At 41.6% G+C, this 17,904-nt stretch overlaps 1 protein-coding gene across 1 annotated transcript in view; it reads right to left on the bottom strand.

Annotated features, from left to right (window-relative positions):
- kcnh4b (potassium voltage-gated channel, subfamily H (eag-related), member 4b) overlaps positions 1-17,904 on the bottom strand; it is a 55,499-nt gene that overhangs the window by 19,706 nt on the left and 17,889 nt on the right. The window contains 3 exon segments of the mRNA XM_056469963.1: positions 3,176-3,383; positions 3,603-3,760; positions 12,264-12,504. Coding sequence (XP_056325938.1) covers positions 3,176-3,383; positions 3,603-3,760; positions 12,264-12,504 — 607 coding nt within the window.

The following is a 17,904-nucleotide window of genomic DNA, read 5'->3' as shown; positions in this document are numbered from 1 at the left end:
CCTGACCATGCACAGTAACTGCGCGAGCAGGCTCACTGGGGGAAACGCATATTTGCGCATGCCCCGAGGAGAGCTGTGGGCCAATGGCATCCGTGCCGAGAGAGGCCCTCGATCAGGGAAAAAGCAACTGGCAATGAGCCTTTTCAGGGGAAGCAAACAGATCGATCTTGGGCTTCCCTGAATCGCGCCCATATTAGCTGAACAGACTCGGGGTGGAGTCTCCGTTCTCCGGGACGTAAAGGCTGCCCGTGAGAGTGCATCAGCTGCACGGTTGAGCTCGCCTGGAATGTGAATGGCGCGCAGCGATTTCAGCCGCGTATGACTCCAGAGGAGCAGATGGCAGGCGTGCGTGAGACATGCGGCAAGAGCGAATACCCCCCATGCGGTTGATATACGCCACCGCCGCCATGCTGTCCGTCCTGACCAGCATCTGCTGCTACTCCAGCACCGGAAAAAAATGGTGGAGAGCGAGGAACATTGCCAACAGCTCTAGGCGATTGATATGACAATGCACTGGGTCCTTCCACAGGCCCCAAACAGGTGGAGGTGCCGGAGCACCTTGTCTCTGTACATAATCAATTGCTCCTGAGAGTGGGCTAAAATCAGCCAGTCGTCGAGATAATTGATTATGCAGATGCCCGCGAGCCGAAGGGGCGCCTAAGGCACCCTCTGCTAGCTTGGTGAAGACCCGCAGAGACAGAGAAAGCCCGAAGGGGAGGACTTTGTATTGCCAAGTTCGAACTTCGAACGCAAACCGCAGAAACTGACGGTGGCGTGGAAGAATGGAGACATGGAAGTACGCATCCTTCAGGTCTATCGCTCCAAACCAATCCTGAGGACGAATGCACCGCAGGATGCGCTTCTGCATGAGCATTCTGAATGGCAGCTTGTGCAGACAGCGGTTCAAAATGTGCAGATCAAGGATTGGCCGTGACCCACCGCTCTTTTTGGGCACGATGAAGTACGGGTTGTAAAACCCGCTCTTCATCTCGGCTGGAGGGACCGGCTCGATTGTATCCTTTGCCAGGAGGACAGCAATCTCCTCTCGCAAGACAGGGGCATGGAATACACATCCGTGAACTTGGGGGGCCGTTTTGCGAATTGAATCGCATAGTCGAGTCTGATTGTACGTATGAGCAACCGCAAAGGGCTGACCCGTGCTAACAAGGCAGGCAGAGCTCTCGCTAATGGACTCATCGCTACAATCGCTGACCTACCAGCAGTGGGGCAGCGTGGAGTGGGTGTGCTGATCCGGGAAGCGCAAGGGTCCCACAGAAAAGCTGGAGGCGAGAGATTCACTCTCACCTCGCACTCAAGCTCCGGAGGGGGGCTTGAGGAGTGGGAGAAAGGAGACCGTCCTCCCAGCACCTGTGAGCCAGTGGCAAAATGCACAGAACCTGCGAGCTGGAAGGCATAGCATCCCAGACTGGCAGAGTTTGGGCTGTCACATCTGGGGAAGTGGAAAAGTGCTCTTTCATTGATGTTTTTGTGGCACTGAAAAGTGCCGTTGAAATGGGGCCCGGCCCTTGGTAGCGCTGGTAGGTGGCCATAGCATGCAAGGCGGAAGCAGCCTGGCCCGCAGCCTTGTAAGCTCTAGCTGCGAAGGAGGCAGATAACCTACAGGCTTTGGACAGGAGACGAGGCGGACCCCGCCAAGAAGAGGCGCCACGCGGAAAAAGATTGACTGCAATGACGTGCTCGACCAGAGGAATCGCCTCATACCCCCCTGGCTACTCCACCGTCAAGAGTGGTGAGGGCGGAGGGACACGCAGCACGGGCAGAAAAAGGTGCCCTCCAAGACTGGGTGAGCCTACTGTGCACCTCCGGGAAGAAGGGGATAAGAGGCTTCGAAGGCTTGGCCCTCTTGTCCTCTACGCAGCACCCATCTAGTCGGTTCGGCCTTGGAGCTGGGGGACAAACCATCTCCAACTCCACGGCCTAAGCAGCCCGGGAAAGTACGTCTAACATGTCCGATTCAGGAACCTTACCGACAGCGCTCACCTGCCCGGAGGGGGCGAGCAGGTCTGGATCCTCATTGGACAATGAAAGCCCACCCTCCAATGCAGCAGTGGATGTCTGGTCCCCGGTGTCATCGAGTGTAAGGGCTACCATCTAGTTAGATGGACCGCTTCCTCCTCTAGAAGCTTGGATGGAGTTATTGGAGGAGCGGGAGGTCCGCAGGCCCGGAGAATGCGGATAATCTCCCACTGAAACCCTCAGACCTGCCCGAGTGCCCGCTGCAGTGCAGGAGACAGCTGGGGTGGTTCGCCCTTTTGCAAGGGCTAGCTGCGATCTTAACTGCGCAACAGACATGGCATCACAATGACGACATGAACTGCCCAACAAATCTATATAATGGTTTTGTAACACTTTATTTTAAGGTGTCCTTGTTACCCTTGTTCTGTTCTATAGTAATTACAAATAATTATAGCCTGACTTAAATTTAATTATGAGAAGCTAACACCTATGGAAATACAAATCTCAAATTCAACTCAGTAAATTAATGTGCTAATTAACACTTCTCAAAAACATTCAAACAGAAAAGACATGAGCATCTGCTCAGCCAAATAAACTTTGAAAATATTGGCAAAAATACAATATTGTACTATAATTAACAATATCCAAATAAAATAAAAGAAAAAAAAGTAAAGTATTTAATCTTATTTATTATACTTTTTTTTTTTTTTTGGAATAACCACCTATTTATATCACTATATCATAAAAATATAAATTGTTACTGTGAAATAAAATTAAACATACTAATTTTGGTTATAAAGTAGTAAGTGTAACCCTAATTTTCTATTCATTTGTACAGCTGATTTTGGAGTTATTAACTGAGTATGTGGATTCCCACTAAGGAAAGCTGCCTTTATACATCACACTGACAAAAAATGATTTATTGGATTTCAATTTAGTAATTTGTTTGTTTGAATTCAGCCCATATAAATTGTTTGCAACCACTTACCTTAGTAATTCCAATGATTTATTTTTTATTTTTTGTACACATAAAGACAAACACTAGTCAGTTACACATTTGTCAGATGGATGTTTCCCGTCTGACAGGATGGTGTTCTTGGGCCGAATAAGAATCAGTGTGACACTATGACAACTAAAATCTGCGTTTTTTTCCAATAAAAAAACTCATATAATTTGAACAAAGTGCCAAGCAACTCACCGATGTCCCAGGCTCCACTTGCATTGGTCTCCATCTCTTTTCGCCCAATGATGTACCAGATGCAGGCCATCCAGTGAGCCAGAAGAGCAAACATGGACATAAGCAGCGTCAGCACCATGGCGCTGTACTGTGAGTATCTGTCCAACTTCTGCAGGAGTCTCAACAGACGCAACAATCGCACAGTTTTCAGCAGGTGCACTAGAGATGTCTTGAACAAGCACACATATGTTGATGTCAGTAGTCTATGTAAATTAAACAATTTATGTATGAATTTCCTAATTCAAATTAAATGTATACATAAACATGTTAAATGTTCTGTGTAATGGGAAATATCAAAGTATAGATGATGGTACAGCAGCACCAGAGGTATGATGGTACTGCCATGTAATTGGGAAAAAAAACTTTTTATAGTCACACGTGAACTTACAACAGTAATATTAAATGCATAGAGCAGGTCAAAGGGCAGGGCGGCCACCAGATCCACAAAGAACCATGTGGTAGCATAATGCAGACAGATGGAGCGAGGCTCGTACACCACTTGTCCTGATTGACTCACATAGGTGGTGCGAAAGTTAAGAATGATGTCTGAAAGAAAAGGCAGTATAATGACATTTACTGCACATGCCTGCTCAAACAACATTTCTTATTTTTATCAAATCTGAAAAAAACTATTTCCAAAAAACTATACATTTCCAATCAGAAGATTGTCTTGGGTACATTAAAAAGTCAATAAATAAATGAATCAATACTTTAGCAAGGACACACACTTGTTCTTAAGTGACAGTAAAAATATGTGTACAATTTACACTACCTGACAAAAGTCTTGTCGTCTATCCAAGTTTTAGGAAACCCAAATAACAACTTGACTTCTAGTTGATCATTTGGTTTTGTGGATTATATGAAAGACAAAGGCCTCTAGATTACGTATACTTTGCCAGAATAAAATATGACCATGCCTTGATTTTTCATTATTTAATTAGGTCAGTAAGGTCTGACTTTGCTTAGACAAAAGTCTCGTCACTTAACAGAAATAATGTACAGTATAGAATATAAAGTCATGGTGCAGTGGAAAAAGAATTAATATTGTGTATGACTACCATGAGCTTGGAGGACTGCATCCATACATCTATGCAATGACTCAAACAACCTATTAATAAAGTCATCTGGAATGGCAAAGAAAGTGTTCTTGCAGAACTTCAAGATTCTTGCAGAGTTCATCAAGATTCTTTGGATTCATATCCAATGCCTCCTTCTTCATTTACCCCAGACATGCTCAATAATGTTCATGTCTAGTGACTGGGCTGACCAATCCTGGAGCACCTTGACCTTCTTTGCTTTCAGGAATTTTGATGTGGAGGCTGAAGTATGAGATGGAGTGCTATCCTGCTGAAAAATTTGCCCTCTCCTGTGCTTTGTAATCTAATGGGCAGCCCAAATGTCGTTATACCTGAGGCTGTTGATGTTGCCATCCACTCTGAGATCTCTGGCAGGCCTCCATACTGAATGTAACCCCAAATCATGATTTTTCCTTCATCAAACTTGACTGATTTCTTTGAGAATCTTGGGTCCATGCGGGTTCCAATAGGTCTTCTGCGGTATTTGTGATGATTGGGATGCAGTTTAACAGATGATTCATCAAAAAAATCTACCTTCTGCCACTTGTCCAAATGATCAACTAGAAATCAAGTTATTATTTGTTGGCCTTACAACTAAGATCGATGACAAAACTTTTGTCTGGTAAAAATCTATTAAACGTAAACTTCAATTGAATAAAAAATTAATCAATGAATAATTATTGATAATAACGGCTCTTATTACAATGATTGCCGAAGCACCATTTAACACTGAAGACATGAACAATTGCTACCAAAAGTCAGCTGCTCCATCACAGGAATAAATTACATTTTAAAAATATATTTACACAAAATAACTGGGACATTTAAATTATAATAACATTTAACAGTTGTACTGTACACTCCAAAGAAGTTGTTGCTTGTTCAAACTACTTAATTAAAATAAGCTGAAACAACATAATTCTTGAGATTTTGTTGGGACAACTGAATTGTTTTATGTTTAAATCACTTAAATTTGTAAAAACAAACATGTTAACTTAATTCCTTCATGTTGTTCTAACACAAATCTTTTTTGTGTGGATTGTGTGGAACCCAGCATTTTTACAGTGTACATTTCAATAAAATAAATAAAGCATCAATGGCTTTCAAAAAATTTTAGTGGTTCCTAATCTGCTTTAGTGCACTCTTCATTAAGATTAAAGAGCAAGCCAAACACAGATAAATGCCTCACGCTTTTAAATAAGGATAAACAAAAATAGCCTTTCAATAATAAATCCACAAGGAATTCATCCACTACAAACAATACCAAACTATGAACAAAACCCATAAAAACTAGTACACGTAAAAATGTACACTGTAAAAAGCAATTAGCAGTTGATTTAACCCATTTGTGCTTAGTTTTTAAAAATGATTTCATGCATGTAGCCTTGTTCATATACGACACTATTAACATGTTTTGCTTTTATTTTCTCCAGGTTTTTGATTTTTCTTTCAAGAAAATTGTATTTGGATATGAATATGAACTCAAAACAACTGCTTTCAAAAGATCAATTCATATTCATAAACACACTTACTATGTTTAAAATTAGAAAACCATTTGATAGAACCCCGCGAAAATTATCTGTCATACATTTTCAGGAATATAAAAGCACAAAGTGTTTTGTCTTAAAGTGATGAAACACACACTAGTTTCCCCAGCAGACTACTGTGTGTAAAAATGATAAATGAAAAAGTTATATAAAGACAATTATTACAAATTTTGCAATAATTCATTATAATTATTATACAAATATTAATATATTCCCCACACAGCAAAATCCAACGAGTAGAGAGTATTGGCACCACACTGCTTTTTAACAGCAGGAGTTCGTTATTCTCTGGTCACTCAGCACTTTAACTCTGCATCATTGTTATTTTAGCTCTTTGTAGAAGTGGGACCAGTGGGAGAAGTTGATTGTTCTTTGAGGATTTTGCTGTATATCAAATTGTGTATCAAAAAAAGGCTTACTTTAAAGTAAAGATATCAGTTAAATGGTTATGTTTAGATGGGGTATTATGAAAGCAACATCATTAAACAAGATCAATAACCATGATTTATTAACTTATTAACAGATAATTCCCTAATTCCCCATTCCCCTTATGATTTTTGTACTTACAAGTATTTGCCCACCTGCAACTATAGTTTGTAAGGACACTGGCTTGATCTTTCTCCTTTTTCTCTCTCTCCCTGCTTTTCATTCTTGCAGTGTGCACTCAGCTGATCATTTTTACTGATCAGTGCGCACACGGCTTGCTGCACCTGTTACCGATCTCCGCTGATTCACTTGCTATTTAAGCTCTCCCTTTCCCACTTTCTAGTCGCTAGTGTGTTCTGTCGTTATTCAGGCCATCTCGCTACATTATCTTGTCTTGATTCCTTTCATTACCATTCATTACTTCATGTTCTGATTCTGTTTTTCTCTTCTGTCCAGTTTTTGCTCGGTTGCCTGTTTTTTCTGTTTATTTTTGAATTCGCCCCGACCAGCCACCTACCTTCGACTTCGCCTGCCTGTCGCTGAGCTTGACTGTCCTCCGTTGTTCCTCCTGCCTCCCGATCGATGCCCACCTGCCTGACTTCTCTCATGCCCGCCGATTTGGACACTGGTTGCCTGGTTACCTTTCGCCCTCGCTGAACGATCTCATCACTTTCCACTTAAGTTGAGTCATGAGCTTCGGCTCATCATTGTTTCGAACAACTAATAAAATCCTTTGTGTTAACAGCATTTGCGTTTGGATCCTTCTCTCTGGGTGTGACGTTACACACTAGCCATTATGGATCCAGCAGATGTCACGATGTGCTCTGCAGTGGAGCTTCAAGGAGCCATGTTGGGTCGCCATGAGGAGAAGTTATTCAACACCCGACAGTCAGTGGAGACTTTAAATTCTCAGGTAGCAGAGCTTACGGAGCAACTTCACCATCTCAGTCATGCGGTGCTCGAAGCTGACCGACCCGCGTCCGCGATGGCCCCGCCTACTGCGGAGCCGCGAATTAATAATCCGCCTGTCTATGCTGGTAAGTCCACCCAGTGTCGTTCTTTCTTTATCCAGTGTGAGGTGGTGTTTTTACTTCAGCCCAGGACATACTCTTCTGACAGCGCAAAGGTGGCATTTGCCATCTCCCTTCTGACTGGTCGGGCACGTGACTGGGGTGTGGCAGTATGGGAATCCCAAGCCTGGTGCTGTTCAGATTTCTCAGCATTTAAGGAAAAGATGATTAAGGTTTTTGATCAATCTGTTTTTGGCAAGGAGGCTTCCCGGCTGCTGGCATCCCTTAAACAAGGAAAGCATTCTGTGGCAGATTACGCTGTTGAATTCAGGACCCTGGCTGCCTGATGTAACTGGAATAATGAAGCCCTTACTGCTAGTTTTCTGGAGGGCCTTATGGAGGAGGTGAAGGATGAGATTTACGCTCGTGAACCACCGGACTGCTTGGATGAACTTATCAGCTTGGCCATTCGACTGGACGCCAGGATGGAGTTAAGGCGTCGTGTGCGGGGCCTGTCAGTCCAGCCCAGGTCTGAAACCCCGGTTCCCATTTCTCTTCTTGTGGCCATGGGCACGGTATCTGGCGCTGAGCCCATGGTCTTGGGTCGCTACCGCCTGATCGCCAAGGAGAGACATCGATGCCTGGGGGCAGGTCTCTGCCTTTACTGTGGTGGGCAAGGCCATCAAGCAGCTTCCTGTCCGTTAAAAGCCATCGCTCGTCGGTAGCCGGGGGAGTCCTGGCGAGCGGTACCTCCACCACCCCAGCGCAGGGTTCACATACTCAATTGATTGTGTCTGTCATTGTTAACAATGTCTCTTTTAAAGGTGCGGCTTTGATAGACTCTGGGGCAGAGAGGAATTTTAATGATGAGAACTGGGCTCATTCCAGAGGAATCAACATCTTACCCCTCAAATCCCCTGATACTGCCCTCGCTCTTGATGGCTGACCCATCGCCACCATCACCTCCGTTACCATCTGGGTGAGTGTGGTCACTTCTGGCAACCACAGAGAGGACCTTAGTTTTTTAGTCTATAAATCACCCACCACTCCCATAGTTTTCAGTCATCCCTGGTTATCCCGTCATGGTCCCTGTATTAACTGGGCAGATAATTCTGTGTCGTCATGGAGCCTGTATTGCCATGCACATTATCTGTTGTCTGCTCCTTCTCCTGTTTCTCTTTGTCTGTCTTTACAGGAGGAGGAGACTGATTTATCCTCTGTTCCGGACACTTGCCATGATCTGCGGATGGTTTTCAGAAGGTCCCGTGCTGTATCTCTTCCTCCTCATAGACCATACGATTGTGCCATTGACCTCCTCCCAGGCACTTCCCCGCCTTGGGGTCGTCTTTTCTCCTTGTCTGCTCCGGAACGAGCAGCCATGGATAAATATTTAACGGAGTCCCTGGCAGCTGGTATCATTCGTCGCTCCTCCTCTCCGGCTGGAGCAGGGTTCTTCTTTGTGAAGAAAAAGGATGGCTCTCTGTGCCCCTGCATAGACTATCGAGGTTTGAATGACATAACCATTAAAAACCGGTACCCCCTACCGCTTATGTCTTCGGCCTTCGATCTCTTGCAGGGGGCAAGATTCTTCACAAAGTTGGACCTTCGCAATGCATACCATCTCGTCCGTATGAGGGAGGGCGACGAATGGAAGACTGCATTCAACATCCCCACTGGGCATTTTGAATATTTTGTTCTGCCATTTGGACTCATCAACGCTCCAGCAGTCTTTCAGGCACTCATCAACAATGTACTCCGAGAAATGATTAATCAATTTGTTTTTGCTTATTTGGATAATTCTTATTTTTTCTTCCACCATGCAGAAACATGTCCAACACGTCCGGCGAGTGCTACAACGACTGCTGGAGAATCAGCTGTATGTAAAGGCAGAGAAGTGCAAATTTCATGTCCAGTCAGTTTCCTTCTTGGGACACATAATTTCAGTTGAGGGACTTCGCATGGACCCTGCGAAGGTTAGGGTTGTCTCCAACTGAACACCTGACTCCCATAAGGCGTTAAAGTGGTTCCTGGGCTTCACCAATTTTTACCGGCATTTTATCAGGAATTTTGGGCGGGTGGCGGCTCCCCTGACTGCACTAACCTCCACCAGGGTCAGGTTTGGTTGGTCGGTGGCTGCTCAAACTGCTTTTGATCATTTATAATCTCTGTTCACCTCTGCACTGATCCTTATTACCCTTTTTGGGCACTTCAACTCCACCTTGTCGTATATACCGGGCTCCAAAAACACCAAACCTGATGCCTTGTCTCACTGTTTTGGTTATCCAGCAGATCCTTCCCCTCCTGATACCATCATACCTTCCAGATGTGTGGTGGGGGTGATCTCATTGGGAATTGAGGAGCGTGTCAAACGAGCTCAGGCTGGGGTTGAGGTGTCCGGTGGGTGCCCGGCGGGTCTGCTCTTTGTTCCTGATGCGGTTTGCACTGGCATTCTCTGGTGGGGCCACTGTTCTAAAATCTCCTGCCACCCAGGGGTGAGGAGGTTGCTGGCTGCCATCCGCCAGCGGTTTTGGTGGCCCGCCATGGCTGAGGATGTTCGTCGGTTCGTGGGGGCATGCTCGGTCTGCCCCTGGTCACATATTGCCATGGATTTTGTGGTATGCCTCCCTCCATCTAATGGCAATACAGTGGTTCTCACTGTGGTGGATCGCTTTTCCAAGGCGGTCCACTTCATTCTCCGTCCTAAACTTCCTTCTGCCAGAGAGACTGCCCGGAAGGTCGTGGACCAAGTCTTTCGGATTCTTGGTCTTCCGGAGGACGTGGTCTCTGACAGGGGGCCCCAGTTTGTTTCTCACTTCTGGAGGGAGTTCTGCTGGCAGATTGGATCCTCCACCTGTCTGTCATCAGGCTTCCTTCCACAGACCAATGGCCAGACCGAGCGTGCCAATCAGGATCTCGGCTGAATGCTCTGCTGTCTGGCCTCCCACAATCCCTCATCATGGGCAGAATATGCCAATAACTCATTGCCGGTATCCTCGACTGGTCTTTCCCCGTTCATGTGTTGTCTGGGATATCAACCCCCATGTTTTCCTTCCCAGGGTTCCGAAGCAGCCGTCCCCTTGGTCCAAGCATGCATTGACCGTTGCCAACGCACCTGGACTAGGGCCAGGGAACGTTCTAAGGCTGCAGCGGACCGTCACCGTAGGCAGGCTCCCAGGTATGTCTGTGGGCAACGGGTGTGGTTATCCACTAAAGATTTACCTCTTAAGGTTTCGGCAGGAAAATTGGCACCTAAATTTATTGGGCCTTACTCCATTATTAAGATCATGAGCCCAGTGACTGTCCACCTTCAGCTACCCTTACACCTCTGTCGTGTACACCCTGTCTTTCATGTTTCCAAAATCAAACCTGTTCCCCCCATTCCCCTCATGTGTCTTCCCCTGCCCCTCCCCCTCCTCTTGTTATTGACAATGTCCCTGCCTTTAGGGTTAAAAGGATACTTCAGGCCAGACGCCGAGGACGGGGATTTCAGTATCTAGTTGATTGGGAGGGGTATGGTCCTGAGGAGAGGAGTTGGGTCTCGGCCCGGGACATCCTGGACCCCTTGCTGATTGAGGAGTTCCATCATCGCCAGTCTCTTTCTACCTCGGACACGCCAAGTGGCGTGCCTCGGGGGAGGGGTACTGTCAGGACACTGGCTTGATCTTTCTCCTTTTTCTCTCTCTCCCTGCTTTTCATTCTTGCAGTGTGCACTCAGCTGATCATTATTACTGATCAGTGCGCACATGGCTTGCTGCACCTGTTACCGGTCTCCTCTGATTTCCTTGCTATTTAAGCTCTACCTTTCCCACTTTCTAGTCGCTAGTGTGTCCTGTCGTTATTCAGGCTATCTCCCTACATTATCTTGTCTTGATTCCTGTCATTACCATTCATTACTTCATGTTCTGATTCTGTTTTTCTCTTCTGCCCAGTTTTTGCTCGGTTGCCTGTGTTTTTTTTGTTTATTTTTGGATTCGCCCCGACCAGCCACTTACCTTCGACTTCGCCTGCCTGACTCTGAGCTTGACTGTCCTCCGTTGTTCCTCCTGCCTCCTGATCGATGCCCGCCTGCCTGACTTCTCTCATGCCCACCGATTTGGACACTGGTTGCCTGGTTACCTTTCGCCCTCGCTGAGCGATCTCATCACTTTCCACTTAAGTTGAGTCACGAGCTTCGGCTCGTCATTGTTTAGAACAATTAATAAAATCCTTTGTGTTAACAGCATTTGCGTTTGGATCCTTCTCTCTGGGTGTGACAAGTTGCCTTTTGAAATTTCTGACAAAGTGTATAAAAAACTATAGATCTCTTGAAAGATTTGTTTTATTTGGATGATTCTAGAGACCTTCATGATTATGTTGATATACATTTATGAACAAAAGTAATTAATAATAATTTAGTAAAAATAAAATGTAAAATTTTATAAAAATAATTTAATAACATGAAAATTTTCTTTATTTGGGAGGGTTTGCCTACATTTTGCATCCTGGAGTTACATGTATGTTATGGATAACATGTAGAAAATTACTTATAAAAAGAAAATGGCAACTATGAACTTCAGCAATTATAGTTGCCGGTGGGCTTAAATGGGTTAAAGGAATAGTTTAACAAAAACTGAAAGTTCAGTCATCATTTACCAACCCTTTACTTGTTCCAAACCTTTTTGAGTTTCTTTCTTCTGTTGAACACAAAAGAAGCTATTTTTTAAGAAAGCTGAAAACCTCTAACTTCCATAATATTTGATTGTCCTAGCTTGGATGCTTTTAAGACATCTGGTTAACTCATTTGTCTTAGTAAAGTAACTAATCGCTTTTTACAGTGTAATTCTAGTCAAGTAGTTGCTGCATATGTACATATGCCAATGATTAGTATAAGAAATGTAGAATATAGCCCAACATACAGTAACAGCAGAACAGACTGAATTTTGATGTGTGTACGTTACAAGTTCTCTTGACTGTTCTTCAGTTCAGATGTTTGTTGTCTTGGTAAACTCACCCAGAATAAAAAGCATTTCCACGGCAATGTCACTCACTATCGTGCTCCTGCCTGCCGTCTCCAGATCGCTGTACGCTGTGAAACACACGTTGTATGGCACGGTCACAGCAACATAGAAAGTGGCCAATAGAATCATCCAGTCCCACAATGCCTTGGACACACTGTAATGCAGCAGGATGAATCGAGACTTCTGAACTGCTGCCACTTTGTACTCAGGCAGAGACGGTTTTTCAAACATGTCCTGAGGAGAAAGATTTGTTGTTTAAGGAATGAGAGCAAACAAAGTCACTGATTAATTTGTTTGCAGTATCTCAACTTCCTTAAGGCATAATAAGATTAAATGAAGAGCAATTTAGAAGTTTTGTTAAAGAATTAAGCTTCTTTTTCAAATTACCTTTATTTTGCATATGTTTATTACTTAATAAAATATATCAGTGTCCGCATGACGGTGTCTGAATTATATAAAATTTCAAAAATGTGATTTAATATACACAGAAAGCTCATTAAAGGTGACAAAGTAAAATAAATTTAGTGAAATAAAATTGCACAGTCATACATTATGACATCTTTGTAAAAATGAAACATACTTTTTTCTGACCTACGTATTAAGCATAAGAAAGGATAAGGTTTGAGAAATAAAATGATTTATTAGTTTGGGGATGCTGTGAGACTACACATTCTTAAAGAAGTCTTTTAATATGTTCCCTGCAAGCGTCAATGTGATGTCAGATTGACGTTTTACCCCAATGTTGTGGGGACATTGCATTTTGTTTTGAAATGAAAATTGGGTTGATTGAACCCAATGTCAGGTCAGCCAACGTCAAACCTAAAATCAACCAAATATCAATGCTACAGCTTGACATTGTGTGGCTGTTATCACTATGATGTCTATCAGACGTTGGATTTTGGTGGCCATACCTGACATACTGTATAAATGTCAGTAAATGATGTTGGTTTACGATGTTGGCTAGATGTTGGATTTTGGTCACTTTCCAACACAGCCTAAAATCCACCAAATATCAATATCATTTGATGTCGTTATTGAACGTCAAAAAAGGTTTTCCTTAAACCAGAGATACCCAAAGTAGTGCCCACAGGCCAAAGTGCCCACAGGCCAAAGCTGGCCTATGGTAACCTTTGATTTGGCCCACCGTCCCATCTGAAAAGAGAGTGAGAATGATGGAGAGGGTTGGAGCGAATGCCTTTGACAGAGACCGTCATTTCGAATTTAACCTTTGGTAACACTTTATTTTGATGGTCCATTTGAGTATTAGTGGGCTGTCTGCTTAATATCTGTTGATACCGCTCCTTCAACAGACAATTTACAGACTATAAGAAACTTTGCAAGTACATTTCAACTTACAACTAACCCTAACTACTACTAATAATCTATTGAGAATTAGTTGGCATGTAGATGCAATTTAACTTAAATTCAAATAAAAGGACCATCAAAATAAAGTGTGAACTATCCTTTTGTTTCTTTGATTTATCGCTGAGCTACAAACTGAATTTAAATGATTCATTTAAATGTTGTAAATGAATCAGATTTTTAAAATGTAAATACTGACAGATACGTAGAGGACGATCCACAAGTCATCTGGGAGCAAATCAAGGTAAAGGCAGGAGCAGCTTGACTAGTGTATTCAGCACTGAACTGCATTGTGTTATAAATGGGATTGTTTATGTTTTTACATTAATAACATTACAAAAAAAGAAATATAACAGTAATAAGTTCATTATAAAATGTTAAAAATGATGGTTTAGTTAATATGATTAAAAGCAACATTTTCAAGTTTTTTTATATTATCAAATAAATTAGCAAATCCCCCTTGTCAAATTTATTGTAATATGGTTTGCTATATATTCAGCCCTCAATAGAGTTTGGTTTTTGGCCCTTTATAAGAAAAACTTTAGGCACCCCTGCCTTAGATGCTGGCTAGACATTGAATTTTGGTCACCTGATGTCATAGCCTAAATCTAACCTAATATTAACATCTTATGATGTTGTGTGTCTGTTGGGTTTCAGTTTTTCTTGTTTTAAAAATGCTGACAGGATTTTGTGTTATATAAACTATTGTTATACCTAATAATAATTGTTGGTATCTTCTGTAAATCATGGTAAAAAATAAAATATTTTATATTAATAATATTAATATATAATTGTTTATAAAATATGTTCTAATTCTAGATTAATAAAACCTGCACCATATTTTAGGTATACATGCATTTATGTTAACTGATAGAACCTTTTTAAAGTTTTATTTAAATGTATTAGTGAGTCTAAATTATTTTATTTTTTCATTAATTCTACCACTAGCTTAAAAAAAAGTTCACAAATAAAATACATATTAAAAACAAAAGCAAAACAAAAAGGTATCTTATTTGAGCAGTCTCTCTCTTTTTATCAGTCATCAGACACTTTTGAATTCTGAATTCTGAAAGATTCCTGATTGAACAAAAAGTATTGAAAAGAGAAGTTAATCTGTCATTTTTTGAATGACAGACAACTATGTTTAATCTGTTTGTGAAAGGACATCACATGGCAGATGACAAATCAGGGTGTTTCTTTAATTTAACTTTTACGTCACAAAGGTCAGGGCAAAGATCAAGCTCATAGTCTTTGGTCAGGATTAGTTTGAGGCAGCAAATCGAGTGGTTTCTAATCCGCCTTGCTGTCATCTGCTGCACTCTTCATTAAGATTAAAGAACAAGCCAAACACACACTAGCACCTCATGCCTGTAAATAAGGACAAAGGACAAATAATACATCTTTAAGCAAACTGCAGGAAAAAACATTCAACCACTAAATATAAACAAGCCAGGAAAAAATGTATACGTTAAATAAAACGTCAAATATATTTCATTTCAACCTTAAAAAAATGAAATGTGAGTATATATATATATATATATATATATATATATATATATATATATATATATATATATATATATTTTTTTTTTATATATGTATATATATATATATATATATATATATATATATATATATATATATATATATATATATATATATATATATATATTGTTCAATAAAATACATTTCCAACCATGCAAAAGATGAGGATAGATGAGGTAAGTATTCATTATTTAAAATAAAAACTAAAATAGATTATTCGTTCATTTTCTTTTTCAGCTTAGTCCCTTTATTAATCTGGGGTCCCCACAGCCGAATGAACCGCTGACTTATCCAGCATGTTTTATGCACCGGATGCCCTTCCAGCTGTAACCCATCACTGCAAAACACCCATACCCTCTCATTCACAGACATACACTATGAACAATTTAGCCTACCCATTTCACCTATACCACATGTCTTTGGACTTGTGGGGGAAACCAGAACACCTGGAGGAAACCCACGCCAACATGGGGGGAACATGCAAACTCCACACAGAAATGCCAACCGACCCAGCCGAGGCTCGAACCAACGACCTTGTTGCTGTGAGGCTACAGCATTACCTACTGCGCCACTGCGTTGTCATGGCCAACATACATTTCTTAAAATATTTTTTGTGACTTTTCAGCCTGATCTCACAAGGAAATACAACGCTACCCACTGTGCCACCGTGTGACCCTAAAATAGATTAGATTGACTAAAATATATCCTATACTATTCTGCACACAATTTATGTACCTGATATTTGTCTGTTACAGTGGCAGACAGTTTAATTTTGTTTCCAATGTTAAAGCAACACTTCACTTTTATGTAGAAATATGCTTATTTTACAAGTCACCTACACAAAAAAATGTCTAAATTGACAGTTTTGATTGATTGATTGTCATGTTTTTTTTTCCTCACTTGTTTAGGCATTTGAATTGCATTATGGGCCCTTGTCCTTTTCTTCAAAAAAAATTATGAAAAGTTTGAAAAATTGACCTTTATTCACATTTTTAATAGAAGTGATACATTGTCTGGGTTGGTGTTGTAAATTACATTATGAAAACCTGGTAAAAAGCTCCCAGTACATTATCTGTCATTTTACAAACTTCGTTCTCTATATATTCCTTTTTCTAAAAATATCTTGTCTCACACTAAAACTGCAGAGTTGAATTTTTAACATCAAAAGTGGACAGAGCAGAGATAAAACTCCCATAATGCAATTCACATCTATAAATAAATCGAAAACACCCGTGAATCACAAAATACGGAACCTGTTAATTAACAGATAGTTTTTATATTCAAGAGTTAAATAGTTACGTTTTGGCCTTTTTTACTCCATTCACCCAAACACCATGGCTGTGTCTGAAACCGCATATTACTCAGTATGTACTGCATTTGAATTTAAACGTACTACTCGGCTGTTAGAAAAGTACGTCCTATACAGTATGAATGTGAGCAGTATGAATTGAATTCCGACGTACTATATCCGCCATTTTTTCATGGTCACGTGACCTACCTGCGTCAGTTGCGTTGCTTCCCTCCCGTTCATGAATTCTCAAACAGGGCATCATGGGATAGCACAGCGTGCATGGAATGCGCACTTCAGAATCTTGTCGGAAGTAGTAAGTCATCCGGGTACTTCTCGCATACTGATTTTCGAATTCTATTAATTCGGACATACTACTCGGCTTGTATACTGAAAGCATAATATATAGTATGGGGGTATGTGGTTTCGGACGCAGCCCATGTCTGGTGCAGCACTTTTAGCTTAGCTTAACAAAAATCATTGAATCGGATTAGACCAGGGGTGTCCAAACTCTGTCCTGGAGGGCCGGTGTCTTGCTGAGTTTAGCTCCAACTTGCTTCAACTCACCTGCCAGGAAGTTTCTAGTGTCTAGTAAAGCCGCAGTTACACTAAAGTTTAACCTTTCGAAATTAAACAAGATGATCAGATGTTTAAAAAAGTGAGCGATTGGTCCATATTTAAAATTTCTGCCCAAAGAGGTCATGTTTTGATCCTTGATTGGTCTCAAGCAGTCAAGTGATGCAATTTTCCAGGTCAGAGTTCACCAAGCTTGAACTATGCAATGCAGTGAACTGCGAAACTTGATGCACGAACTTGCGTTTCCGGTCTGACGCATTCTCGTGCTTATGAATAGAAGTCTATGGGGAGAAAAGTCTAGTGTGACCGCAGCTTAGGAGCTTGATTAGCTCATTTAGGTGTGTTTGATAAGGGTTGGAACTAAACTCTACAGGACACTGACCCTCCAGGACTGAGTTTGGATGCCCCTGGATTAGACCATTAGCATCTCGCTTTAGATAATTTGTTTATTTTTATCTATTTTAAACCTCGACTCTTGTTTCCTATGTTTATATGGCTAGAAACTATACTCTCATTCTAGCATAGTAACCAAGGAGCCTAGTTACCTTGCTGGGACAATTTTTTTCAAGTGCTGTGTAATATAATTGTGGCTGCTGCAGCCATGGTGCTACAAAAGAGTCAATCTTTAAATAGGAAAATTGTCAAAACTCTTCGGTAATTTTTAAGTGAGATGCTAATGGCTCAATGGATTATCAATTATCTATGCTAAGCTAAGCTAAGCTAAAGAGGCTCCTTCCAGACCTAGGAATCAGCTAAATTAATTCAAAACTGGTAAAACTCAAATGTTCAACTTTATATAGTTAAAAAAATGGAGTGTTCCTTTTATAGTCCACATACAGTAGTGTAAGAAACAGTTATTATCC

The sequence above is a fragment of the Danio aesculapii genome, chromosome 12, assembly GCF_903798145.1.
Source record: "Danio aesculapii chromosome 12, fDanAes4.1, whole genome shotgun sequence".
In the NCBI taxonomy this organism is placed as follows: domain Eukaryota; kingdom Metazoa; phylum Chordata; class Actinopteri; order Cypriniformes; family Danionidae; genus Danio; species Danio aesculapii.
This window is presented reverse-complemented; position numbering and strand designations above follow the sequence as displayed.